General features: G+C 44.9%; 1 protein-coding gene across 6 annotated transcripts; it reads right to left on the bottom strand.

Annotated features, from left to right (window-relative positions):
- Nucleotides 1–4,557: 4,557 nt before the first annotated feature.
- Nucleotides 4,558–19,203, bottom strand: ETV3 (ETS variant transcription factor 3). Of its 6 annotated transcripts, none has more exons than XM_004284525.3 (5): nt 19,073–19,203; nt 17,065–17,123; nt 16,233–16,470; nt 14,858–14,973; nt 4,558–9,319 (listed from the first exon to the last, which is right to left on the bottom strand). In XM_004284525.3, exons 2-5 carry the CDS (start codon nt 17,108–17,110, stop codon nt 8,184–8,186), a joined length of 1,536 nt encoding a protein of 511 aa, XP_004284573.1. In that variant the 5' UTR covers nt 17,111–17,123; nt 19,073–19,203; the 3' UTR covers nt 4,558–8,183. The 6 variants fall into 6 exon arrangements, with proteins under 6 accessions (XP_004284573.1, XP_033270618.1, XP_049550458.1 ...); XM_033414727.2 differs by having other exon boundaries at nt 17,065–17,120; nt 19,073–19,162; XM_049694501.1 differs by lacking the exon at nt 19,073–19,203 and adding an exon at nt 18,633–18,875 and having other exon boundaries at nt 17,065–17,120.
- Nucleotides 19,204–25,942: the final 6,739 nt, after the last annotated feature.

Below are 25,942 nucleotides of genomic sequence, written 5' to 3'. Positions count from 1 at the left end.
TCCTGGCACGTGGCCACGTCAGTTTCAGGAATGAATGACTGACTGAAAGCATGTGTGCCTCTCCCTCTCTGGCCTGGAGGTCATTTCAGGGGAGCTCACACCAGTGATGATTCCATAAGATTCCCTTAGAGAAATCAGGGGCCTCTTTAAAGCAACTCAATCTCCCGTCCCTTTCTTCTAGCCTCTGTGTGTCATCACTGAGGGGCAGGGAGGTGTTTGAGAAAAAGCATGGAGCTTGGAGTCAGGAACTCTGGGTGAGTCCTGGTTTGGTTACTCACTAGCTGTGTTGACCTTGGGTGATTCACTCAACTTCATTGACCTTTGTTTTCTTCATCCCCCAAACGGGGATAATAATAGTCATAAGAATCCACAGAGGGCAATGTTGTGGATCAACTCGTGGATCAAGTAAGTTAAAGCAAGTGACAAGAACGTACAAATGTTACTTGCAATTGGTCACCAGAAGTCCAAAATTTCAACATGGGCGACAAAGATTTTTCCCAGCTGGGCCAGGAGTGGGAGAACTAAAGCAAACTTCCTTTACTGTGATATTCTGAAGACAGGCTTATACCTCATACCTCAGTTTCCCCTCCCTTTTCCTTCCAGTTAGTTGCCTGGAGGTCAAAATCATACAAAGAATCTCTACCCCACTCTCTGCCTGTTTAAATTACTCTTTGAGGGATTTGGGGGAAAAAACCCCAGAAGGCCAAAAAAGACACACTGGAACAAAGGGCCCTGAAGCCAGAACCATGTTTGCAAGGCTGACCTCTGTCTCCTGGACAGAGGGGTCCCTCCATCCTCCTCCCTGGTCAGGTTCCTGCAGAACGTGGGGTGAGAGGTCAGAGACGGCCTCCCTCACGGACCCTTAGCTCTCTGGGACCAAGGTTGTAAGGTTCTGACTGTTCTCCTAAACCAGTCTTTGGGCTGAAGCTGGGATGGAGCCAGCACCTGACAACTGAGGCAAGGGGCAGTGTCACTGGGGCAGACACCTGCTGCCTCTTGGCTCTAGACCTTCACTTCTCAGTCTTAGCCCATTGTTGGGCGGCACCCTCCCCATTGTCTCCCTAGACCAGATTCCCAGATCCTGGAGCCCCGGAGTTTGGAGATGTGGGGCTTCTCCCCTCAACCTGGGCCCTGGGAGTCAGGGTGGGGCTCGTCTGCATTCTGGGAAGGCTTTAATCTTTGATCTTTATCCCTCCATGACCAGTCCTCACAACCCAGCCCCAGGAGCCTGTTTGTCCAGAGATAGAGGCCCCCTCCCCTGGGCCTGCTGCAGGTGCTGGCATTCCTTCTGCACTCCTGATTGGGACACAAGGCCTGACTCCTGGAGAAATGCTAAGGTTGGGGTCCCCCACACCACCCCTAATTCTGCGTGTCTGATTAGAATAAAGTGTCTTCACCCTTGTCTCAGAGATCCAAGGCCATGAATGGGCAAAGTATGGGATTCAGACTCTTGAGAAAGGTTTGAATCAGTAGGACAGGTCACCCACTGTGGACCCCTACTTTCTCATCAGTAAAACAGGGATCATAGTGTTAGGGGAACCACTGACTGAAAACTGCCTGCCCTGGCCAAGCCCGATAGTAACCACTTGCATGAGTTATCTTACAACAGGAGGTCCTGGTAAGGAACGTGGAACTAACAAGCTACCACCTACCGGAAGAATTTGGGAAAGGTCAAAAGGAGAGAGGAGACACCAGTCCATATGTCCTATCAACCTCCGAGAATCCTTCTCACTAGAATCTATTGGCTGAGCGATGTGCGCGCCACCAGGAAGGACCCTGAGCCAGAATGATTGTCCAGAGACAACCCAGAAGCTAAGCCTATCACCATAAAACCCGAGACTGCGAGCCACGTGGCAGAGCAGTCCTCCTGGGTTCCCTTACCCTGTGGCTCTCTGCCCCAGCGCCCCTTCCCAATAAAGTCTCTTGCTTTGTCAGTAAGTGTGTCTCCTCGGACAATTCATCTCCGAGTGTTAGACAAGAGCCCACTCTAGGGGCCCTGGAAGGAGTCCCCCTTCCCGCAACAATAGTATCTTACCTCCTCTTGAGAGGGGCCGACGGAAGTGATGTGAAGGCAAAAGCCCTGTACAGAGTACAGGCGTAAATGTCTCTGTCATGTCATTTAAAAAAGGACTTTGAGTACTAAATGCTTTATGTGCGTCATTTAATCTTCAGAACCATCTTCTAAAATAGAGAAGTAGAGGCACGGAGAGCTTCCATAATCTGCCCAAGGACTCACAGCCAGCAAAATGGCACGGGTGGGACTATGGGATTAGAGCCAATTCCACTTTATCTCCCTTCCTCAGGGAGTCAACACACCCAGCTCCTGAGAGAGGAGGGAAGCAGAAGCTGTGACGAGAGGGGTTAGGGGTGGTGGAGTCGGGGGATGACTGAGACAGCAGTCTTCCTTCTGTCCTCAGTATTCCAAACTGGCATTCTCTATCTGGACAATCAAACCTCCTTCCTATATTTCTTGTTATTCATTTATCCAGCAAATACTCATCAAGCATCCTCAGGTTCCGGGCAGTGTGCTGGGCACTGGAGAAAAAGAAACGACCCCTGCACCAGCCCTCGGCTTCTGGAACATCCTGCGAGAAACCGGACCGGCAGAGCACTGACAAGATTGTCTTAGGGTGGTGGCACAGAGGTAAACACGGGCTGCAATAGCACACAGACGAGTGCCCAGGAAAGGCCCCTGGAGGCAATGACATCTGAGTTCTGGAAAAGATGTAATTGGTCAGGTGAAGTGGAGGAAAGACGTCTGTCTCCAGGCAGTGAGTTCAGCAGGGCCAAGAGGCCTTATGGCATGAGTGGTTAAGAACACAGGTGTTGGGGCTTGAACCCCGGTCATACCAGTTAATGGCTCTGTGATTTAGTGCTCCCCTTGATGAAATGGGGATTAATACAAGTAAGCCCTTAACATGCCTGGCACGTGGTAACTGCTGTCTCTGCGCTGGCTGTTACGGTTGGATCTTAGGTTTTACGTGGGCTGACAGAGTGTGTGTATGCATGTTTGTGTGGTTAAGGATGAGGCTGGAAGGGTAATCTGAAGGGCCTTCTAAACTAAAGTAAGGACTGTGAACAGGGAGATATTGGGGAGGCTTTGAAGGGGTTATTCCCTGCTCGCTCATGTCACAGGCTCTGAGACTTACCTTCCCCTCATCCTTCCTCCCCCCCCCCCCCAAAGTGTTCTCACCTTGAAGCTCCATCTCTTTCCTCGCTTCTTCCTCCCTGCTCACCACCACTCACTCCTCTTTGCTCAGAATTTGAATAATTCCCATCCAATTCTATGCACTGAATGGTCAACATGGGGTGGCAGAACCGGTGGCCTGGAATCCCGAGCTCAAAACTATAACCAGTTTCATGCCTAACAAGTCTCACTTTGCTTTCAGCAGCCTGAGGAAGGAAAAGAAATCAGGAGGCTGTCCTAGCAGGAGGGTCTGCACCCAAGCCCATGCATTCATTCCCAGCCTGATTTGGGTTGCTTCAGGGAGTCAACCAGTTAGCCTCTGTCATTTCACCTTTTCCTGCCAAAATGAGTTAATAGTCTTCTTAAGCAGAAATGTTAATTTGACAAGCGGGCCTTCATGCTCCTCTGTGGTCTAGCCCAAACTCTTTTGCGTAATATTGGGGATGGCCATTGCTAGCAGAGTAAAATGTGAACTCTCGGCGTCTCCTACGACCCTTCATAATCCATCCTAGTTTGCCTCTTTAGCCTCACCCCTCATCAATTTCAGCCTTTCTGAACTCACAGGACCCTTCCATAGAAGTCAAATTTAACACCTGGCTGTGATTCTACCAACGTTGATATCTTTAGAAGATCACTTTGCCTTATCTCAAGAGTAAAACGAGAATACTTAGTCCGGCACCATTTTTCTTAGGGTGTGTCGTATGATACTCAACACCCCATGAAGATCTCCTACTCCTCTGGATTCCTGTCCTCTACCGGGAAATACTAGGTTTCCCTAGCACTGGCTTGTCATGTACTTAAAAACAAAACAAAATCAATCATCCCCAAATCACCTTTATTGGGATGATTATTCACATGGCTGAAAAGTCACCCTTTTAGAGTGATTTTAATTCAGTGGCCTTTCTATTCAAATTGTCGTACCACTATCACCACGAACTCCAGAACATTTTCATCACCCCAAAAAGAATACGTGGCCCATTAGCAGTCACGCTTCACTGCACCCACTAATCTATGTTGTCTGTGGATTTGCCTATTCTGAACACTTCATATAGATTCATACAAAGTGTGGCCTACTGGGTCGGGCTTTGCCATGTACTCTTAATGAATCCTCAAATCAATCTTGAGGTAGAAATTTCCCCACTAACTCGTGTCCCTGGCTTCAGTGGTCCTTTATCTAGCAGCACCTATTGACTCAAGGAAATTGACAACCTCCAAAGCTGTTAAGGGACCTACCCTCGCTGTGTTGGCCCCTGCACAACAGGAATAAAAAGTGTGGAGGGGGGTGAGCTAGCATGCACGCGGCACATTCTCTGGCATGACCACCCTGGCTTAGTGTCTCAACAACAAAACCAACGCTCCGCAAACATTACTTAAAAGTATTTTTTTAAAATTTTATTTAACTTTAATTTCTGAGGTAAAATACTTTTTTTTCTTTCAGCTTCCATAACAAAATACAGAGCTATCAGATACCCCTGGAAAAAATATGTATATTATACATATATTTCTATAACATTACATCATATATATATATATGCAAAAATTTGAATTTATAGAAAGCGGAACATCTAAAAGGCACTGCACAATGGAGTTAAGATTACTTACATTTTATGTACATATACACACTTTATTCTGCTTAAGCGGATAACTAGTGAAGTCATCTTTCACATGTGAATTCCCCAAAATCCCTGCATCGCAATTTTATAACTCAAAGAATGCCTAAATATTTCAAAACAAATTAACTGGTAACTTTTTTTCCCCCAAGAAGAAACAAAAAAATGGAACAGTTCTTGAAAGATTGGATCAAAGTTTTTTTTCTTTTGAACAAAATTTAAAAGTATGTTCCATTACTGTCTACAAAACAAAAAACACAAACATAATTATGGAATAAATAAAAAACAAGGGACAAACAGCCAACTGACTCTACCCGCTTGGTGAGAAGTGGTATACTTCAACTATTTTTTTTTTTTTTTTTTAATGCTTCTGAAAGTTTCTTGGCCCACTGAGGACTAGGGTGCAGTAATTCCCTGTGTTAGTTAGCGAGCTGGGTTTAATGCAGTGCAGCTTGAAAACTGGGGGTTGAAGGGACTTAGTGAATTGTTTATATTTCACTCCTAGCCGTTCTTAAACAAAAAAAAAAGAAAAGCTCAGCAAGGCTGGATGCCCTGAAGAGATCTCTACTGTTTTCTTCTCTAGAGTCAAAAAAGCAAACAGTTTGAACAGGTTCTTAATACATGTTCAAGATCTGTATTTGCAAAATGTTAAACATTTGGCACAGCAAAAGGTGGAAAAAATGGGGAGGCAAAATACGTCTGGTGTTGTCCCCCCCTTTCCACCTGCTGTTCAGTGATGAGATGCTCGCGGAAGAGAAAGGCCTGGCTTTGTGCCAGGCTGGTGACAGGTGCTGCCCAGAGTGGGCTCGGGGAAGAAAAACTATCTCCCACCCCTTTGCTCCAGGAAATATCAGTGACCTCCACATCCCCTGGTCCACTTCCCGGGCAAGCCCAAGTCTGGCTCTGTGTAGGACCCTCCCCCCAACCCCAGTGTGCAGTGCAAATCAACCAACAATTTACTGGTGGAATGGCAATCAAAGGAAACAGTTAAACACCAAACAATTTCTTAAAGCCAAAAACAGTTTTCATGGAGTTGAACATTTTTTGAGTGTTTTTTTCAAGTGTAAAAGCTGTGACTTTTTATTCAAACAGAAGCAGCATCTAGGAATTAATTCTGGCACTTGGGTTCTAGGGGGTTACAGGTTTGCATCACGGATTTTTCTCCCTCTTATTTTAAAGGCCTCATGTTTCTATTCCTGAGTTCATACTGACACCTGCCGGCCCTCCCCTCTAGTGGACAGAGACGGTGGGCAGCCAGCCTCCCTGGTTAAATTGGGCAATGCCAAGCAGAGATGCCTCTTCCACCTGCCTGGGCTTGCTTTCTGATTCGAGGTAAGTCGAGGTACAGAGAAAGAAACCGATAAAAACACAACCAACCAAAGGCAGCCTGACCAAAGCCTGAGTTGTTAGGGACCATTCTCCTAATCCTTTTCCCAGGGAAAGACAAGTCACTCACGGAATTTGAATCAAACAAGGGGGAGGACAACTGCCGAAAAAGAGCATGATGGACTCAAGTCCTCTTAAGCCACCTAACAACTCACCCACCGGCTCGAACCTCTCCTGGGCCCCTCTCTCACGCACGCACTCCAGTTTAAAACAGACGCCCCCCCTCACCATGAGAAGACAACCCTCAAGTGCTTCTTGGTACACTGAGTTCACCTACGCTGAGATGGAGCCGGGAATCTATCTCTCCAATTTCTAGACAACATCCCTGTGCCCACTCCTTGCTCCTATCAGAGACGCAGTTCTTTCTTCTCTCTGCTGCTCGTGGATCTGAGCCATGTTTGGTATTTCTGTATACTACTGTGTACTTACATGTGCACGTGCACACACACACACACACACACACACACACACACACACACACACACACACACAGTTGGCTGTGGCTTCTTTCTCTCTGCCCCTAATCCAGGCTCCTTTCGATTCATGTAAGATCAATACTTTCCCATTCCTTTGAAGTTGCTGGAAGGGAATTTCCCATGAAGAAACAATTCCTGGGGTCTCATGCAGGATAGTCAATTGATCATGAGAATTAGTACAATCTAGGGGAATGGGTATGGCAAGAACGGCAACACCACAACAGGACAGACACCCACTGCTTCACTTACACCAGGCCTCTTGGCATCTGTCTCCCTTCTGTCTCCTGTCTACCGCTTCTTTCAGCTTCCTAAACATCCACTTGTACCCCCAGCTACCTTCTGTGTTTCCAGGTTTCATCTGCCCTTAACTCCCACAATCCTGCCTTTTTGCTACCTATCCCAATACATCAAGTGGGGATGATTAAATACCAGCTTAAAATTTAACCATCTTCCAACACTCCTGGATCATCCGAAAAGATGTCTATGCCCTTTTACAGGTTTACGTTGACAGACCCGTATCATGTTGAAGTATGTTCATTGTTAAGGCTTTGACTTAAGAAGACGATAAGAGAACCAGACACTGCAGAAAGACATCTTCAACTCTGTCACGTCTCTCAGTCAACTCGCTCAGTCACACGTTGGTTTGGCTCCCCAAACCCACGACGGAAAAAAAAAAAGAGCATTTTTGTGTTTTTGTTTTTAAAGGCATTGGGTTACATCCTCCTGCCCTCTTCTTTCTTCCCTGAACAAGAGTTTATAACTCCTCATGGCTTCTTAATAGGTGAAGTAGGTGAAACGTCCAAGAAATTCACAGCAGGGCTTCCCGTCTCAACAACGAAGCTGAAGGCTCCGCGCCTGGGCCTTGCCAGCCCCGCTCTAACTGGCAGTACATTTCACTTTCCTGATAACATTTTATAAAAGGAAAAAAAAAGAAGCCGAACAACAACAACAAAGGGAAAAAGAAAAAGAGCAACACCTGAACATCCTCCTGCCCCCATAAGACTGAGATTCTTATTCCTCCCCTGAAATAATTATAAAGAAACATTTCAGGCAAAATACTTAGTATTAATGGTCTCTCACTGCTCAACCTCCCAACCACGCCCCTTTCCCTTTTATGTGTATGTCTCAGAGCAAAATAAATTCATTAATGGCTTTCCACATATAAATACAATAGAAAAGAAACAAGTCTGGAACCTGAACTATCATGGGACCAAACAGTATCTTGGCCCTCTGGGAGTTTGTCAGAAAGTGTAAGCCTCAACAGGAAACAGAGGCTCTTTCTTCTTTCAGTTCAATACCCTTCCCATGTCCTACTCACCAGGAAAAAAAGTGTGTTCACATCCCATCTAATTTACAACAGAAGATACCCCCATCCTATCCCCCAAACATAAAAATACAAGTCTATGCCCCTAGAAGGATCAAACCAGCCTAATTCCCTCCCACCCCCCCACCCTGAAATCTTGCTACATAAATACATATATGTGTTTGATTATAGTATAAACAGCTCCCAATCAGCTTCCAGTTCTAAGCGTCAGCAGCAGCCGTTGCCAAGCCCCGGGGTCCTGACCCATTCCAGAGGAACTTGCCATTCTTACTCAGCTCCCGGGCTTCAGGGTCATCATTCCAGCGCCGCTTCAACCGAAGCTTGGGGGGCATCAGGGCATCTTCTTTCTTCTCAGGTGCACCGGGCTCTTTGCCAGGCCTGTCCTCACTGTCTTCAGTCACCTCTAGGGGTTCTTCACTTGAGGCGCTAACAGGTACAGAGGGCCAGACAGGCGGTGCAGCCGGGCGGGCAAAGATGGTGCCTTTTTCCTCTTCTGTGGTCCTGCTTGGCACACTGCCCTCTTCTTGACAGCGCTCCTCCTTTTCTCGTGCCGACTGCCTGAGACTCTCAGGATCCTTCTCAGAGGCTGGTTCCACCTTAATTCTCGGGGGGACAGGAGCCAGCGTGGGAACAGTGACAGGCGCTGCCTCCTCGCTGCTCTCCACCCTCTCCCGGTTCTTCCGCCCGACAGGTGGGGGCTGCAGCTTGATGGAAAACTGGGTTGACTCCTCAGGATGCATCTGGCACTGCAGCGGTGGAACCATGAGCCCTGGGTAACGAGGAAATGTCCGCGGACTCAGATGGTAGTTGAACACAGAACAGGCTTGAGAATGAAGGTAGTGTTTCATTTCCTCAGGGTTGAAGGAGAAGCAACTGCTGCTGGTGAAGGGGCTCAGGCCTGGCGACGGGCTATAGGAGAAGATGGTGGGAGTCAGGGAGAGGGCTGGTGAAATGGGGACATTCAGGACACCTCCACGGCTGGGGATCGGAGAGATGGCGAAGGGACTATGGGGGTCAGGGTACATCCCTGGCCTAGAGAACAGGGGAAGCATGATGTCAGGTTTGCGCTTCTGATGGCCAATCCCTCCGCCGACAGCATTTCGGGAGGACATGAGATCCACACCCCGGCGCCAGTCAGCGGCCGAGCCATCCTCCAGCTCCGAAAGCTCCACCTTTCTATCAGTGCCAGTGCTTGACTCCTGGCCAGAAGCAGTTAGGGAGCTAGCAGAGAACCGCCCTGGCTGCACATCACTGGTTGGAGAATGGGTGTCCAGAGGTGGGAAGTGGAAGCGGGAAGAGGCTGTTGGCACTGGTGGCGCACTCTGGGGAACCACACCTGTGAGGGAGGAAAAGACAAAAGGCCACTCTGGAGGTCTGGTCATTCATTATCAGCAATTTTGCTTATGCTAAACAAGTACAAAATGTTGAAGAGCAATAGAAAATAAACATTCCGGCTGGACTGAATCCCTCAGCTGCCTGTCTCCTCAGCTTCCTACACTCAGTTTAGTCGCCACCTTTCTCTAGAGTCTTACTGTCTTCACAGTACTCATTACTATCCAAAATATCATTTACTTGTCTATCTGTATTCTAAAACATAAATCCCATGAAGGCAGGGACTTCCTATTATTTGCAAGTAGATTTCCAGCAGTTCAGGGCTTAATAATTAGTAGGTGCTTAATAACTACCAGTTGAATGAATGAATGGGTACTACAGCCTTCTCCTCTGCAACTCTAAATACTGTATATATATCACCTGCTTTAACTCTCAGCTTTGCAAATCAACTTTTCTTATTTTCATAACTTTGGCCATATCTATAAAGTAAGCAAGCAAACCAAAGGCAATGAACGAAACTGGGAACGATATGTACGTAAACAATGCATTAAAAGACTGAAGACCCTGCACCCCACATATATGAACACAAACAAGACCACATTTTAAGAACAAAAACAGATCACAAAAAGAGGCTATGTTTGTTAAGGTAGGTTCTCATGGTGTACCTTTTATCATTTCTGATATACAATCACTACTTTGTAGAGATTCAAAAATTTTTAAATTTCTCCAATCTATTTTCTATTATACATATACTGTATAATGATCTCCACTACCATCCTGCTTTCAAGCACTGAGGACGCTGCGAGAAAGTCGAGTACCTACCACTTCTCTCAAAATCAGAGTGAAAACTGAAGCTCTAGGCCGAAACCAACACTGTGCTACACATGTCAACTTCAGAGCCTCACAAGTTAACTCCCCCAAAAAGGTCCTCCTGACAATCAGAGCATAAGAGAGGTATGAGGCCTCAGGGACCCTTTGGGCGCCTGGGAGGCATCAGTGGCTTCTATCACTGATGATGTCAGGAGGGCTATTTTTACTCTGAGGGAAGGATAAAGGAGAAGAAAAAATAAGAAAAACCCAAATAAGTGAAGTGTGGTGATCCAGGAGAAGAAACAAAAAAGGTGCACGAGATACGATGTGGGTAGGAATTGCTTGCAGTCTTCTATTCTTGTTATAATTGAGTCATCCTCAGATAGGACTCTGGAGTCGGTAGGTATGTGCAAGACTGTAGCTTTCTTGGCACATGTGCCTGAGTAACACTGTGCCAGCGCAGCATTTCAAAATGATGTTCCACAGAAAACTGGTCTGCAGGTCTTTTTTCTAAAACCACTGATTTAATTGCACAATTAGGAAAAACAGATGGATGACCTTGAATATAATTTGAGTAGAGTCAAGAGGGTCTCCAAAGTATCACTTCTACTAGCTTATTACAATGGCTAAAATTCTATTCTTTTTTGATTCTCCTGGATCTTTATTTTGTATTAAGAGCACATCTATTCAAAAGCAAAAAAACACTTCTATGTGTTCTGAAGGACTGAATAAGTATAATGTGTGGGGGGGAAGGGAGGTGGTAGAGAAGGTCTCATCTCCTAAACAATTTAGTTTTTTGTTTTGTTTTTTCTAAACTGGAGGCTATCTCAGTCCCTACACAGGCTAAGGTACACTGTAAATCTGCAAAAAGGAGACAGAATACATAGCATTTTCCAAATGCATTTAGAGGGAGTGAAGGAAGGCAATTTGGAGGTGGCATTCTGGATCCCTCACCTCTGAGTAACTGCAGCAGCCCTATTTTTATATGTTGTATCAGTATGTTGATAACAAATCTAAGAATTTGTCTGAAAACTAAGTTTGCTGCTAAAAGAAGTATGAATAACACTGCTTTGAAGAAGACAACCTTCGTGGAGCCACTATGAAATCAGAGTAGTAGTAGTAGGTAACCAACTGGTTTTTGAACCCCTTTAGCAAAATGGAATAAGGCCCTTGTCTAAGTTCAAACCCCGGCCCTACCACTTAATAGCTGTTACTCTAGGTAACTTACTTACTTTTCCGTGCCTCAGTTTCATTACCTGTAAAATGGATAATAACAGGACTAATCCTCATGCTATGAAAACTACAAGAGTTAATATTTGTAAAGTCCTTAAACTGGTACCAGCGCATAGCAAACTGCATGTGTTTGTTAAAATAAATAATTTTTTATTAGACAATAATCATGATTAAAAAAGCAAAACTTTAAAAGGCATGTATCATTTAAATATGGACCATATATTAGATAATAGTATTAGAGCATGTTAAAACTTCCTGGGTATGGTAATGTTATTGTGAGTAGAAGGAGAATGTCCTTGTACTTGGGAGATACATACTGAAGTACACAGGGATGAAGTGTCACATCTGCAACTTAATCTCAGAAGATTGAAAAAGTATATGGAAATATAAAGCAAATGTTTATCTATTGATTAGTGAATCTAGATAGAGGATATATGGGTGTTCGATGTTCAATTTTTTCCTCAATTTTTCTGTAGCTTTAAAGTTTCCTAAAATAAAGATAAAAAAACTGGGGTGGGGTGAAGTGAGGTCTCAAGTCCATCCTTGAACTGGTCTGCTCTCTCCCCACACCCTGACAGGCAGCATTTTTACTAGTATCTTCTGTATCTTTCCAAGGTTTCCTATGTAAGTACATTTAAAACATACATTTTAATGTAAATATTAAAAATACATTTAAACATTAAAAAATAATAAAAAAATTTAAATGTATTGCTTCTATTTTTAAAAACACACAGTTCAAAATAGCCCAACTGTATCAACCCACCATCTAGACAATATCTCTCTAGCCTCCAGGATCTTAATCCACATAGCTCTGCTTCTTCGAGCATTTATCACATTCCACATTGTATTCCGAATTGTGTTAAACCTCATAAATCTTATCTCTCCTGCTAAATTTTAAGTTCCTTGAGGGAAAGAACTCCCCCATAATCTTTTTCTTTTTCTTTAGGGCTTAACACATTATCTGTTGAACAAATGAATGAATCGCAAACCAGAGAAGGAATGTATGATCTATTTCAATAGCTCAATCTCTCAAGAATTGTTTCCTGAGAAAGTGTCCAACAGATAACTGTATTCAAGCCACTCTGATCAATCTTTGACTTTGCTGTCATCCTTAATTTTTTTTTTTTTTTGCAGGCCTCTCACTGTTGTGGCCCCTCCCGTTGCTGTGGCCCCTCCCGTTGCAGAGCACAGGTTCCCGGACGCACAGGCTCAGCAGCCATGGCTCACGGGCCCAGCCGCTCTGCGGCATGTGGGATCTTCCCAGACGGGGGGCACGAACCCGTGAACCCGTGTCCCCTGCATCGGCAGGCGGACTCTCAACCGCTGCGCCACCAGGGAAGCCCTGTCATCCTTAATTTTATCATTTGTAAAATGAGGGTACTGAGATATATACTTTATTTGGCTAGGAGAGTTGCATGAGTTAATTCACAAAAACACTAGGCAAAAATACCTCCATTAAGTAGATGTTCAATAAATGTTACATTCCTTTGTCATCATAAAAGTTAACCTGAAACATCTGGTCTATCTGGGTAAAAGTTCTCTATGAACTAATGACTCTAGTTCTTTGGGGTTATCTGTAACCAGGATGTAAAAACGAAGTAGTATCCCTAAAAGTTTTGCTTTCCCCATGACTTTTTGATTAGGATCTTGAGCTTAGTTAAGGATCAATGTTGGTTCAACCACCTTCAGGCACGATAGGCGGTGCTAGGCCACTACTGTTAGGTTTCTAGACCAGAGTCTTCATATAGTGAGGGTCCAGATTTCCTTTCCCTGAAAAAGCATATTACTCCCAAGGGCTGATGAATGCCCCATTCCAGGTTGTCCAAGTGGCTGGACTTGTGGGTTTTCAATAGAAAAAAAAATGGGTCAAAGACAGAAGAACAAGACTCACACACTCTGGTATACCCAGCTAGAGTCAAAATTCCTCTAGGTACACAGGAGGGGGGTAAGGGTGAAAAATAGAGGAAACAAGATTCCAGTGGTTAGAACAGGTTTGATTTCCTAACGCCTCTCCCTCAGGCACAAGGAAAGAAAACAGGTTGTAATTAGAGAGATGCATTCCAATACCACTTTTATTTTTTTTTAAATGCATGCCCCAGGGACAGAAGGGAGTGGTTACAGAAGAGATGGAACTGTAATGATAGCAGCATCAAGCTAAAACTGCCCTAACTTGTTGTGTGTAGTAATTACATATCTGCCACGGATCTCAGCATTATATTCTCTCAGCCACACCCCTGCTCTAATTTTTCAGGTTTCTTCCAACTTTTCTCTGAGAAGTTGTAATACTACAGAATCACAATCAGATTTCTTGGCCTTGTACAATGCCACAAAGACAGAGCATTAATGGACTGCTCAGAAACTAGTTAAACACAATCTATTTTCTTAGGCAGAGGTCTGATTTGCATCTTAAAACAAACAAACATCCTTATCAGAGACTGCTTTCTGCATCCCTGAGAGGCAGACCCAAAACCTCTGTGAGAAGCTGTAATGGAAACCTGTCCTGTGGAGAGCCTAGAGGGGAAGCCTTGCAGCACTTCAGAGGAGAGAAGGTCAAGTAACCCCAGAGTCCTGTTCTCTGAGGCGTTGTTGGTGCAGATCAAAGACACTGCTTTTCACTGCAAACATATGAACCTCCTTTCTGTGATCAAGGATGCTGTGGTTTTGATGATATTCACTTGATAAGGGTGAGCTTGGTTGTTTCATAGAAAATCGGAAGTGTTTGTAGAAGCTAGTTCTTGTCTATGAAAGAGCCACTGGGCAGGGTGTTAAAACTCTGAGTCCTGAACTTAAAGATCAACACAAACCTATGGAACACCATTCCTAAAGAGGACAATGCAATAATATCTAGGAGATGACAAATAATATGCAGAAAAAGGAACCAAATAAACCAAATCTATCTTGATGCTGCAGAGTCTATCACTTCCTGTGAGATGAATGGGAAAACTTGAGCAAGAACGCAGAGGAAATCCAGGGGATCATATTACTTCGGTGTTTCTAAATACCCCTTAAATGTGACAAATCCTAGACCTGGGTTGTTTTTCTTTTTTTTTTTTTACACTGAAGGTCTCTCTCTTTCTGATCATTTCTACAACTGTCCATTCAAGGATAACTCAAACATGTGTGTCTCAAACTGAATCCTCCTCCAGACATTTAGGTTCATATTTGACTCTATAAACACATGTCTCTAAAAGTCCCATCAACTCCCTAAATCAACATATGCTTCTGGAATCCTGAACCCCTGCTGGGATCACCTTTCCTTTTCCCAGTCACACTGAGCAGATAACAGAAACCATGGGTGTGTTTTCCCTTCCTAATGTACCTATGTCCTAGATTTCGGTTTCTGAGGGTCCAGAAGAAAGCTTCTGAGAGAAGCAACCAACTAGGCAGGGTATTACAGCATTATATACTGGGACTTACATTTTCACATATTAGACCTGGGTTTTTAAAATTCCTTTTCAACTCAAAATTTATTCCCCACCAAGAGAGGTTTGCATCTTACCACTTGACCGTATGTTGATGAATGGGTAGTTGGGCATCACCAGCTTGTTGAAGTTAAATTTATAAGTAAACCTTTTCCCTTTTGTTTTATGAAGAATCCTCTTGTTGTAATAGTATCTGTAAAAACAGGAATGCACGTCAATTTATCTTCTAGCTACTGACAGTTTTTGATATACTTAGGTAACCACTAAGATCAACAATTCTTGCTGAGTATTACTTGCAAACATCACTATCATTCTTTTGCAGCCTTGCCCTTAGGTTAGAGCTGGGAGACCTAAGAGCATACTTTTCCTATTCAATTTTCAACTAAATTCTAGTCCTTTACAAAGACAATCTCACTTTGAGATCCTGAACACCTATCCTAGCCCCAACCACTTTCTTCTCTCTCTCTCTATGGTTTCAATTCTTTAGTCCATTTCCTTCCTGTTCCACTGTATGTCACTGCCTTGTTTCTCCTTTCTGCCTTGCCCAGGTGGGGGCAGACAAATCTCTTGGGAGACCTGATGTGGTTAGTCTGGAGGCCTAAGCTCAAGGCATAGACAAAGGAATGTAGAACTGTTTTATGGTGGCAGGTCAAACAATGGTACACCCTGATCTGGAAAACAGCAGTCAGCCTGGCCTACTTCACTTTCAAAAGGAAGTGAGAGGCTCCAGCGATGCTGCTGCCCAGATTTTACATTCAGGGTCACTAACAGTGAAGGAAGGCAAGGGGATTTCAATGTACGTAGAACCTTGAGGCTTGAATCTATTCAGTGGCATAGGTTATAAACTGGCCCCTGGAGGGCTAAAGGGTTATGAAATGTAAAGACTGACAAGGGGAAAAGAAAACCTGCAGAAACTTATAGTGACCAATCTTTAGACATGCTGGAGCAACCTATGAACTGACAACTCACTGAGCTCACTGACTGGTTCCTGAATAGCTAGGGTACTACCATGCTGTGAGTGCTCTCTTGTGTGCTTGCTTCACTCTTTTTCTAGTTTCTTCCAGGAGAGCCTAAAAAAGAGAAATTCTAAGAGATTTCTAACAGGGAAGTGTAAATTAATCTTTTGGATTATAAATGAGCTCCAATCCAGGTTTCACCACACATTCTCGCCCACTACAGAGCAGAATTGGCTGTCAGGATCCAGTGCCAGCCACGTTGGAATTCCCTCCTACATATAACCAAAGATATGCCTTTTCTCCTCCTGTGCCTGTGCTACCCAGATTCAATAGCTCCCACTCCCACTTTAAAGCTACACCTAAAAAAAAAAAAGCTACACCTATTCACTAGTGTAGTCTCTTATCACCTGATACCTTTTTTATCTAACATTCACCAAACTACTTAAGTCTCCTTCCAATCTGTTAACACAATGGATTTGGGAATCCTTTCCCTCACCTCAGGGCCCGGCTCAGCTTGTCATAATTCATCTGTGGTTTGCACTTCCTGCGGCCCCAGAGGCGGGCCACCTCGTCTGGATCCTTGATGACAAACTCCCCATACTCTCCCTGCTGCCAGGCGATGACATGGCGGAACTCCTCCTTCTGCAGCAGCTCCAGGATGAAGTGCCATAGCTGGATCTGCCGGGAGCCCGGGGACGACTCTGTTTTATAGGCCCAGTCAGGAAACTGATACCCTTTAATATGAAAAGGGCAAGATCAAGGTAGTCAGGAGCTAGGAACATACATACCTGTATCCCCAACCTCACATTCCAATGCTCAGAATCTCTAGAGTGCTGTGCAAACATGCCACAAACACACTTTCGGTCAGCTGGGGTTAACCACAATAGCCGAGAGGAAAGCAGAGAGAAGTTACCTTTCCTTGTGGCAATCATTAAATCTGATAAGAGCTGGGCAGCAGCACCCAGGTGTCTAATCTCTTACCCTTTCAGATCTTACTAAATCTCATGCCTACTTTCTGTAAGGACATGAAAGTTCCAAAGGGAACAAAAAGGAAAGATAATGTTTTAGGAAAATACAACCTTACCCTCAAGGTTGGAATTGTGTCTCTAACAGGAAAGAGACGCTAAAGCTCGGGATAAGGGTGTGGTGACCAGACATGTTAACATTCATCCATAGGAAACAAGCCTACAACTGTCCTAGCAGTATCTACCCTGTCAAGAGGCTGGCAGCCATGGTCTGGCATTTGTGAACCAAACCCAAGTGGAGAGAAAAGGAACCACTGAGGGACATTCCAGGTATGTCAGAAGATGATGCTAACTTCTGCTCACCTCCACCTCCTTCTGGCTTTTCCACGATGCTACAGCCTGCTTTCATTTTCACCCTCCTGCTGAGAGATACAAGCCACATCAATTACTTTAAGGTGCTATTTATTTATTATCCTCCCAATGTGTTCTGGCACAGCCTTTCCCCAAACTTCTTTTTCCCTGTCTTTCCCTCCTTATGTAACCCTCTTTCTTCCAAACATGTCACCTCCAAACTGCTAATCCCCAAGTCATCAAATGATGCGTGCTCAAGTCATCAGCTTCAAAGGCCATAATTATCTCCCACCTGACTTTAAGCCACAAATTGTAAACACTGTTTTTAATACTTGCTTTCTTCCCCCTGACCAGTCCTTCAAATGTAAAAAAGGGTATGGTGAAATGAGTCCAAAAACGCAGCCAAAACAAGTCAAACAGTTTGTCTTCTATTACTAGACAGGCCCAGATGCCAAGATACACAAGTCTGAGTTCACCCAGATGTACCAGTTTAAAGAAGAGTTAAAAAAAAAAAAATCCAAAGCCATCTGATTGCCACTCAAGAATGAACATCTGATTTTGATTTACCTTCCTGAATTATGTGAGATGGGAGAAGGAAAACTTCTCCCAGTCCGAAACTGCCCCTTCCTCCTTGAAACAACACCCTGGGATACATTAAGTAAACACACCATATGTACAGTTACTCTATACAAACACACACACACACACTCCCCCGATTTTTCTTTGAGAAAACATTTTACGTTTTCTCCCTTTAACAGGAAGGAAAAAAAAGCAAGCATTTCTGGGAACCTTCTGTTCAACAAGTGGAGGGAGTCTGGCTGTGATTTGAATTCATTCCACTCAGATTTACAGTTCCTTAATAAATTTCCTGTTCCCAGCAGCAAGCAGCCTGTATCAGTCCATCCTTTAACAAAAAGGAGGGAAGGGTAAAACTGCCAGAGGGATATGCGGGCAGAAGGGAGATCTACCCTCAGCCAGGCAGTTCCCCAGGGTGAATGACAGGCCCTCAGTACCAACATTAGCAGGAGTCTGGAGGCAATGTAGGTGCCTTAGTGACCCTAGGGTGGGGTGGGTACAAATTCCTAATCTTGAAATTTCATCTAACCTAGGATTCCTCTAGATCCTTTGAATCTTTTTTCTCACCATACACATCAAGAAGACCAGCAAGTTTCGGGCTATGAAACTACCAGGGAATGAGGATGAGATACAATCCAAAGGAAGGAAAAAACAAACATAAACACAGACACAGAGTTACACACACAAGATACACAATAACAAGGCCCCAGAGCTGAGGCAGGAGTTTCCTCTCCCGGCTGCTTCCATCTCCGTGACAATGAGAGAGGAAAAACACTAATTTCCCCACGGCTCCAGGAAGCTGCCCTGGACGCTAACAACTAGATTGCTCTGTCGGATCGCGGGGTCTTTATTCTGCCACCGGAATGCCTTCACCCACCACGACTCTGCGATCCAAACCCCGCTGCAACAATGACTTGCCCAGGAAGCTCTCTCCCGACATCCCAACTCCCCGATTTCACCCATAAAGGCCTCCCTCCCAGGGGCCCGGAGGCGCCTCTCCATGCCTTAGGCAAATTCATTCCGAGGACACTCTGTCCAAGTAGGATCACTCATCTCAACTCTGCAAAGCCCGGCAGGCCCCTCGCCTCCCTCGGACCGCGACCATTCCCCAAAGAGTGAGGCTTGCAGAGTCTGGTGCCGCGGATCCCCCGCTGCAGCTCCCGGTCCCGACTTCCGCAGCCCCGGAGCCTCCTTTCTACCTGCCTCCCGGCCGGGCCTCCCTCGCCCCGTGCCCTCGAAGCTCCGCGGAGCCACCGCACGAACACTGCCTGGATCCCCGTCGCCCCTCAGCCGCGGGGCCCCCTCCCTCCCCCGCCCCCCGCACTGGGGGAGGCCCGGCTGGGTTGGTACGTGGCTCGCCGGGCGGCCCCGACCGCAGGGACGCCGTCCACGCCGAAGCCGGGGGTTCTGCCCAGAGGAACCTGGCGGCGAGGCCAGGACTCACCTCTCCCCCGCACGGTCCGTCTTCGGTCCGGTCTCCTCCGCGGCGTCTCCGGCTCCTCCTCATCCACCCCAGCAGGAAGTGACCTCCTCGGCTGCTTTCGTCACTTCCATCCTCAGCGGAGAGGGCGGGGGAGGGGGCGGCGCCCTCCTGCCGGTCTCGCAGCCGCGCCGCACCGCGCCGCACCCAGCCGCGTCTCCCTTTCCTTTCTCCTTTCCGCAGACGCCGACTTCCGCCCGCACCCAGCCCTCGGCGCGCGCTCCTCCCGCCGCGCTGCCCGCGCAGCCACCCCGGCGCGGCGCGTGCGTCACGTTGCGGGGGCACGTTAGGCACGCTCGCGGCGGGCGGCAGGGCGGGATTCGGCGGGACTCGCAGGGGGAAGCGGCTCTAGGGGGCCAGCGGGGCTGCTGGGGGCTTTTCCGCCGGCTTGGTGTGGGCCAGGCGCTGACCCGGGGGTCACGCCTGTCTCGGGAGGGGACCTTGCAGAACCCACGGGAACGGGCCCAGCGCCGGCATAAAGCTTCCCCCAGACCGCTGAGAGGGGGTCCCCCATTTCTCCGTAAAAGGGCCCTGCGACCTCCCAGAGAGGAGCGCCTTCACAATGGGAAGAGATACCCGCAGACCTCAGAGGTCGTTCGCTGCCATCTAAGAAAAGAGTCTTTTCAGATACTTACAAAAGAATCCGCGAGGCTTTCTGTGAAGCGCCTTGCTTAGTTAGGCATTACACCCTCCACCTCGCTCCGTTAGGGGAGTGTGACGTTTCCTCGCTGACCCCCAACCCCCTGCATTTAGTCTTCATTTGTCCACATCTAAGCAGCTTGCAAGTTTTCTCCCTAAGTCATTCAACTACATCTCTCCTCTCTTTGTCTTCCGTCTTTTGTTTGTGCTCAAGCAGTTATAAGCATGTTATCCAAAGCATTTTTTGTTCTTCCTTTAAGGTTCAGTAATGGTTAAGGATCTCAAACATCTACTTTATCTCCACCCCCAGCCCCATATGCCTGAGTGATGTCCAGGCCTGGTTTCACTCCAAAAGGAGAAAAGAGGGAGGAGTGGGGATCAGTAAAGGTGAAGTAAATTAAAATGAGCAATAAGAGTGCCAGAAGTGAAATGGAGTTGAAGGACAATTTGGGATAAAGGAGTAAACTTCTTTTTGTACCGCTGTTGTAACAATACCTTTATATCCTGAATGCCAGGAAGAACATGAAACATCACCATTAGTTGTTAGAAAAGTTGGCTTCCAGTTTTGGGTTTGCCACTAGCCATTCTCCAGTTACTGTAAATTAACTAGTAAGTTGGTCCCCTCTGGGCCTAAAGTTGCCTTTCCTGTTTAAAAAGAAAGGATAATAGCATTGGTGATACAAGGTCTTTTCTAGTGAGAAAATCCTATGTAGGTGAATAAAATGAGCAAAATGTAAGTGCTCTCATAGAGAGGACCACTGTAATAGGGAAGAATACATTACTTTAACCTTTGTATCCTATCGCGTTTGCTACAAGTTAATCACTAAAGGGATGTTGCCTATAACCTTAAATTATACATAATCGACTATCTCTGGGAACTCTGCCTCCCATGTAATGAGCGTTAAGCTAAAATACCTTTCTTTAGCTCACAGGAAACCTCCTGACCAGGTCCACCTGGAAACGGCTGCAGGAAGGAAGAAATTAATACATCCTGGAAGCAGGACTTTACCCCCCTGCCCTTTTAGTATAAAAGAAGCATGAATTCTAACTCAGGGAAGATGGTTCTTTGGGACACTAGTCCACCATCTTCTCCATCTGTTGGCTTTCCAAATAAAGTTATTCTTCCTTGCCGCAACATCTCATCTCTCGACTTATTGCCCTGTTGTGCTGAGAGCAGTACAAACTTGGACTCGGTAACACTACCAATATTTTTAACTATACCATGAGCTCTTTGAGTGCAGGAACTTTGCACTTCTGCAACGTTCTCCTTCACCATGGCACTGCTGCCTTCTTCAGCCACTGCAGACAGGCTTCACAACTTGGAAATTCTTGTTCCTGAAATGTGGAGAGCATGAGCTTTCTGAAAGCACGGGGTGGAAATGCTCAGATACAGTCTGGGAGTCAGGACAGGTAATCTCTCTTGAATTCCCACTTGCTCAAAGCCCTCTTTGTCCACTGAATGCCTTCTACCCCCTTCCTACCCATCTTTATAATTGTTCCATATGCCTAAGGATACATTTCTGTTTTAAATCTCACACTCTTAGGTCTGCTCCTGCCACAACACAGCTAATCCACTGCTTCTTAAAAAAGAGAAAAAAAAGAACTCTTAAACATTACTTTTCTTCCAAAAAACCCTTTGTGAATTGGTGTGTGTGTGTGTGTGTGTGTGTGTGTGTGTGTGTGTGTGTGTGTGTGTGTGTGTGTGTGTGTGTGTGTGTGTGTGTGTGTGTGTGTGTGTGTGTGTGTGTGTGTGTGTGTGTGTGTGTGTGTGTTCCTTCCCTGGCTCGCTTTTCTTTATTTCTCCCATTTTCATTTATGCACTTACATTCTCCACATCGCAAACTTAGCTAGCCATGTATGTGATATAAATGCTTTCCTCTCTATTCTTGTCATAGATCACTATGGTAGATCTACTGTAATAGATACCATTGTATGTCATGTACATATTTGTTCTTCTTAGTGTGTTTGTCTTAGATTGCAGGCCCTCAGAGGTTAGAGCTGCAGTCAGTAGGTCCCTACAGTGCCCAGAGCAGTTCTGTGTCATCATTTGAAATGCTTAATGATGATTATTTCCTTTTCTGCGAATGTGCTTCTGAGACTGGCTTCTTCCCACCTCCCTCATACTCAAGTCTCCCAGTAAAAATCAGGTAGCCTCTTTTCCCCAAAGTGTGTCCTCACTAAACTTGGATTCAGAAGACTTGAGTTTCCATCTCAGTTCTGCTCTTTGCTAACTGTTTTCTGACTAGCCTCTGAGTTTTGACCTCCTCATCTGTAAGGATATCCTTGCTGAGGACAGAGTGTAACAGCGTCTGTGGAGCGCTTGTCCACTATGAAACCCTTTATGAAGGTCAAGGATCCCGATTACTCTTGCTACCACCCCATACCCTACTGTTCTTGGTATCAAGAACTCAAACTTTACTTATCTCCTAATTTCACAAACTTCAAGTGGATTTAATGTTTCAATCTTGGGTAGGAATCTAATGGAAAAAGAATTTTGCCTTGAGAATTAGGCTTCTTGAGTTTCTCATCTAGGCACTATTTTATGAAGGCTACACTGAGGCAATACATTTCAATCACTCTGTGCCTTGGTTTCCCCATTTATAAAATGATCATGACAAGAACTTCCAGAAAGAAAAATACTGTAACATTAAGACTATTTACATTGATGAGGTCAAAGACTGAAGGGTATATATGAAATCAACTTATTTCCACTCTGTGTGACTCAGTTTCCCCTTCAGTAAAGTGAAGATAAATGATTATAAGTGGATAAACTTTGACTACATATTATTTGCATTTACCACATTGGACTCAAGTAGCTCATAAGATTTTGTGTTTTGGTTTATTTTTCCCATTAACTCAAAGTTGTTGTGAGGCCAGAGGACTTAATGTCAGTAATATGAGTGGGGATCCCCAGATTAAAGGTTAAGTGAGTCCAAAGCAGAAGTAACTTTGCCCAAAGTCACAGCTCAGCCAGGAGGAGCAGAGAGCCTTACTGTTATTTAGCAGTGACTTATGGACTCAAGGACTCTCCCCGATTCCACGTCCATCACAGTCCACAAATACCCCTTTCTCTCATTTCCCTTTTTTAGGTCTTGGTTCCCTCATCTCAAATCAGCACTGTGGAGAGGGTTGTGAGAGATCACGAAGGAACAGAACAGGAGAATAGGATTAACATGAGGAAATGATCACTTAAGCTATTTTGGCTTTTTTTTTTTTCCTGGCAGCCTAGGAGAAAGTTTCCCCTAACCAAATGTTTGATTGCCAGAATCTTTTTCTTTCTTTCTTTCTTTTTTTCCGGGCCACGCCGCATTGCCTGGCTGTGGGGTCCTAGTTCCCGGACCAGGGATTGAACCCGTCCCCAAGACAGTGAAAGTGTGGAGTCTAACCGCTGGACCACCAGGGAATTCCTAGAATCTATTCACTTATTTCAGAAAGCCTGCCGAAGTTAATTGGAGCAGAGGCCTAGATTTCCTGGTCTTAACTTATCTAGGATGTTTTTTTCCCAAGACCCTTGTGTATTTGTTCCCCACTTATAAGCCCTGAGCCTTGACCTGTTTGCCACATAAACCTTTTTGCTGTCTTTTGTATTTATTCACTGTTCATATCTGGCTCTCACTGTATTCTCTTTATGACTGTCCACATCATTTGTCATCTGAAGAGGGCAGAGACTGTGTCTATCTAATGCTCATTATATAATGGCTAATAAAAATGATAATCACTGTAATAGACTTGGGGTTCATAGTCTAACAAACACCAGTAATGGTTGTCACGAAAAATGGAGCGAGGCCTCAGATCCTATTAATTAACAGGCAATCACCTTAAGAATATTTTTAAAAGCTTTCCTTTAATAATTGTGCACACATTTTTTGAATGCGTAGAATCTTAGAGATGGAATGAATGTCAGAGGTCATCTATCCCATCCTCTCTCTAAGTGCTACCAGCCTCTCCTGGAACCCTCATGATGATGAGAAGGTCACTGCTTTGCCCAACACCTAGTCAACCTAGATTTTTAAAATATTTTGTAAACTACATCATAGCCACAAAAGAGTATATGAAAATATATGTGTATCAGTTGAAGACAATAATAACACAAAGTACTTAAGTACCTACAACCCAGGCAGAGAATAGAAATTACCATACCCTAGAAGTCTTCTTTTGTCCCTCCTGATTCATCCAAGTTCAACGTTTAGATCACCCTAATTATAGAAAGTTCTTCCTTATATGGAGCTGAAATGTGTTCCACTGACATAACTACCCATGACTCCTAGTTCTGGCCACTGGGGCTACACAGATTAAATTTAATGTTTCTTCCATGTGACAGCCCATCAGCTCTTTGAAGACAGGTATTATGCCTCCCTAAGTAGTTGCTGGAAAAAAACAACCTTAATTCCTTTTCTCTCCAAATGTGGCTTCAATAACTAAACACAGTCCTCCACAGACCTGGTCTGAGCAAAGTAGAGAGTAAAACTGTTCTCCCTCCTTGAGTTGGTTGCTCTCCCTGCCCCCTCTTTTTTTTAAAGGTGGCTTTGGATAGGATTGACTTTTTCAGAGGCCGTAGTACACTGCTGAGTAGATAGTCAAAATTCTCATGGCTTTCTTTTGGGAACTGTTAACCCAGGACTCTTCTGTTAAGTAGTTTTAAAATCTAAATGTCAGACTTTACGTTACATTAATTCTTGTCAGTTTTATTTGGTTGGTTTTGGTCTGTTATTCGTTCCAGCCTGTCTATATCATCTTAATTTATGAGAATGTATTATAGTGTAATTTATTGATAGATTGAATTTGGAGCAAGTGTGAAAAAAATGCAGAATACGCTGAAACGCCCATGTTAAGCTACTCTAAACACAGTCAAATATTTTCTAAATGCTTCAGAAGTCACTGCAGTGTCTCCTCAATTATTATACCTTTGATCTGCGAGATGCCAGTTAGCGGAGTTGCAGGTAATGGGATTTCAAATAGCAGAGTGCTTAGTGCAGGAGACTCTGGCAGAGAGTTAAAGCCACTGTGGAAAGCAGAGAACATCAAAGCGAAGCTAGTCATTATGTTGGCAGGCGGGAGAGGGGAGTGGGAGTTCATGTACAGTAGTTGGACATCATAAGGAACTGGGAATCTATCATATTTTGGCATCAATTCAGAAGGCGGAACTTCTAGATACATGTACTGCCAGGATATTTTTCTCTCAACAATAGATTATTGTAATAGGCTTGGCTAATGTGCTTGCAATAGTGCATTAAGACCAGGTTCATTGGCACAATTAAAACAAATCACCATCATTATAATAACAGGTCTTGATTTTGCAGCAAAAATCTGGGCTGCTAATACTTTAAGGAAAGAAGAAAAAGTCAAAACTTGGAAGGAAAACACCCTAGCACGCACGTTCTTCTCCTGGCTGTTAGCAAAGCACCTGGGGCACAGAGAACAGGCACCGCAGAAGCACAAAGACACACACAAGTGCCATCTTGTCCAGCTTCTACGTTATGCAGATGCTGTTTGCAGACCAAGTCCTCTCCTGCCCCTGCATGTCAATGTGGCCCAGAACAGTGCTAGTTTCTCTTACATCCTTTGTGGAAAATATTTTGCCCTAAGACTGCCCCTGAAACACTAATTGAACCTGAACGTTTAAATTGAACCTCATTACTTGAACTGCGTGAAGGAGATGTGGGTCCCTTGGGTCTGAAATTGGGCGAAAGGAGACTGAACTCACGGTTACACAATCTCATGGTGCCAAACTACACACTGCCTCTGGGAACCTGGTTACTTGTGGCAACTTTGAGTTTTCGCCTCCCTTGCTCCACACACCTTAGCTGCCTGGGTCCCTTCTCCTTGTTGCAGAGAGGGAAGTTGGAGTTAGATGGAAATCCTCAGAGGCTTCCTAACATTGGGGAACTGCCACTAAATCAGTCACTTATCCCCACAACTAATGCCATTCATTAGCTAGGTGCCTGGCTCTTCCCTATTCTGTAGAACATGGAAGATCAGATACTTGGGGATCAGTGCTTTGTGGGGAATTGTGACATGATTCCTGCAACTCCACAGAACCAAAATCAAACATCACATAAATAGCTCAGTCTTATATTTGTTAGTCTATCTTTACTTCTCAGATGAAATTGGTCTAAGCATTATGGGCTCATTGGCCAATCTCATCAGGATCATTCTTTGTTAGAATAGAATAGGTGATATAACTACCTGGTGATA

This window comes from Orcinus orca, chromosome 1 (assembly GCF_937001465.1).
Source record: "Orcinus orca chromosome 1, mOrcOrc1.1, whole genome shotgun sequence".
In the NCBI taxonomy this organism is placed as follows: Eukaryota; Metazoa; Chordata; class Mammalia; order Artiodactyla; family Delphinidae; genus Orcinus; species Orcinus orca.
The sequence above is the reverse complement of the archived record's forward strand: the minus strand, read 5'-3'. Positions and strand labels throughout refer to the sequence as shown.

Coding starts and splice junctions, on each gene's coding strand:
- ETV3 (XM_033414726.2), bottom strand. CDS start 17,143: ATGTGGCTTGTATCTCTCAGCAGGAGGGTGAAAATGAAAGCAGGCTGT. Junction 16,471..17,064: donor AAAGCCAGAAGGAGGTGGAG/GTGAGCAGAAGT, acceptor TTCATATTAAAG/GGTATCAGTTTCCTGACTGG. Junction 14,974..16,232: donor AAGCTGAGCCGGGCCCTGAG/GTGAGGGAAAGG, acceptor CTGTTTTTACAG/ATACTATTACAACAAGAGGA.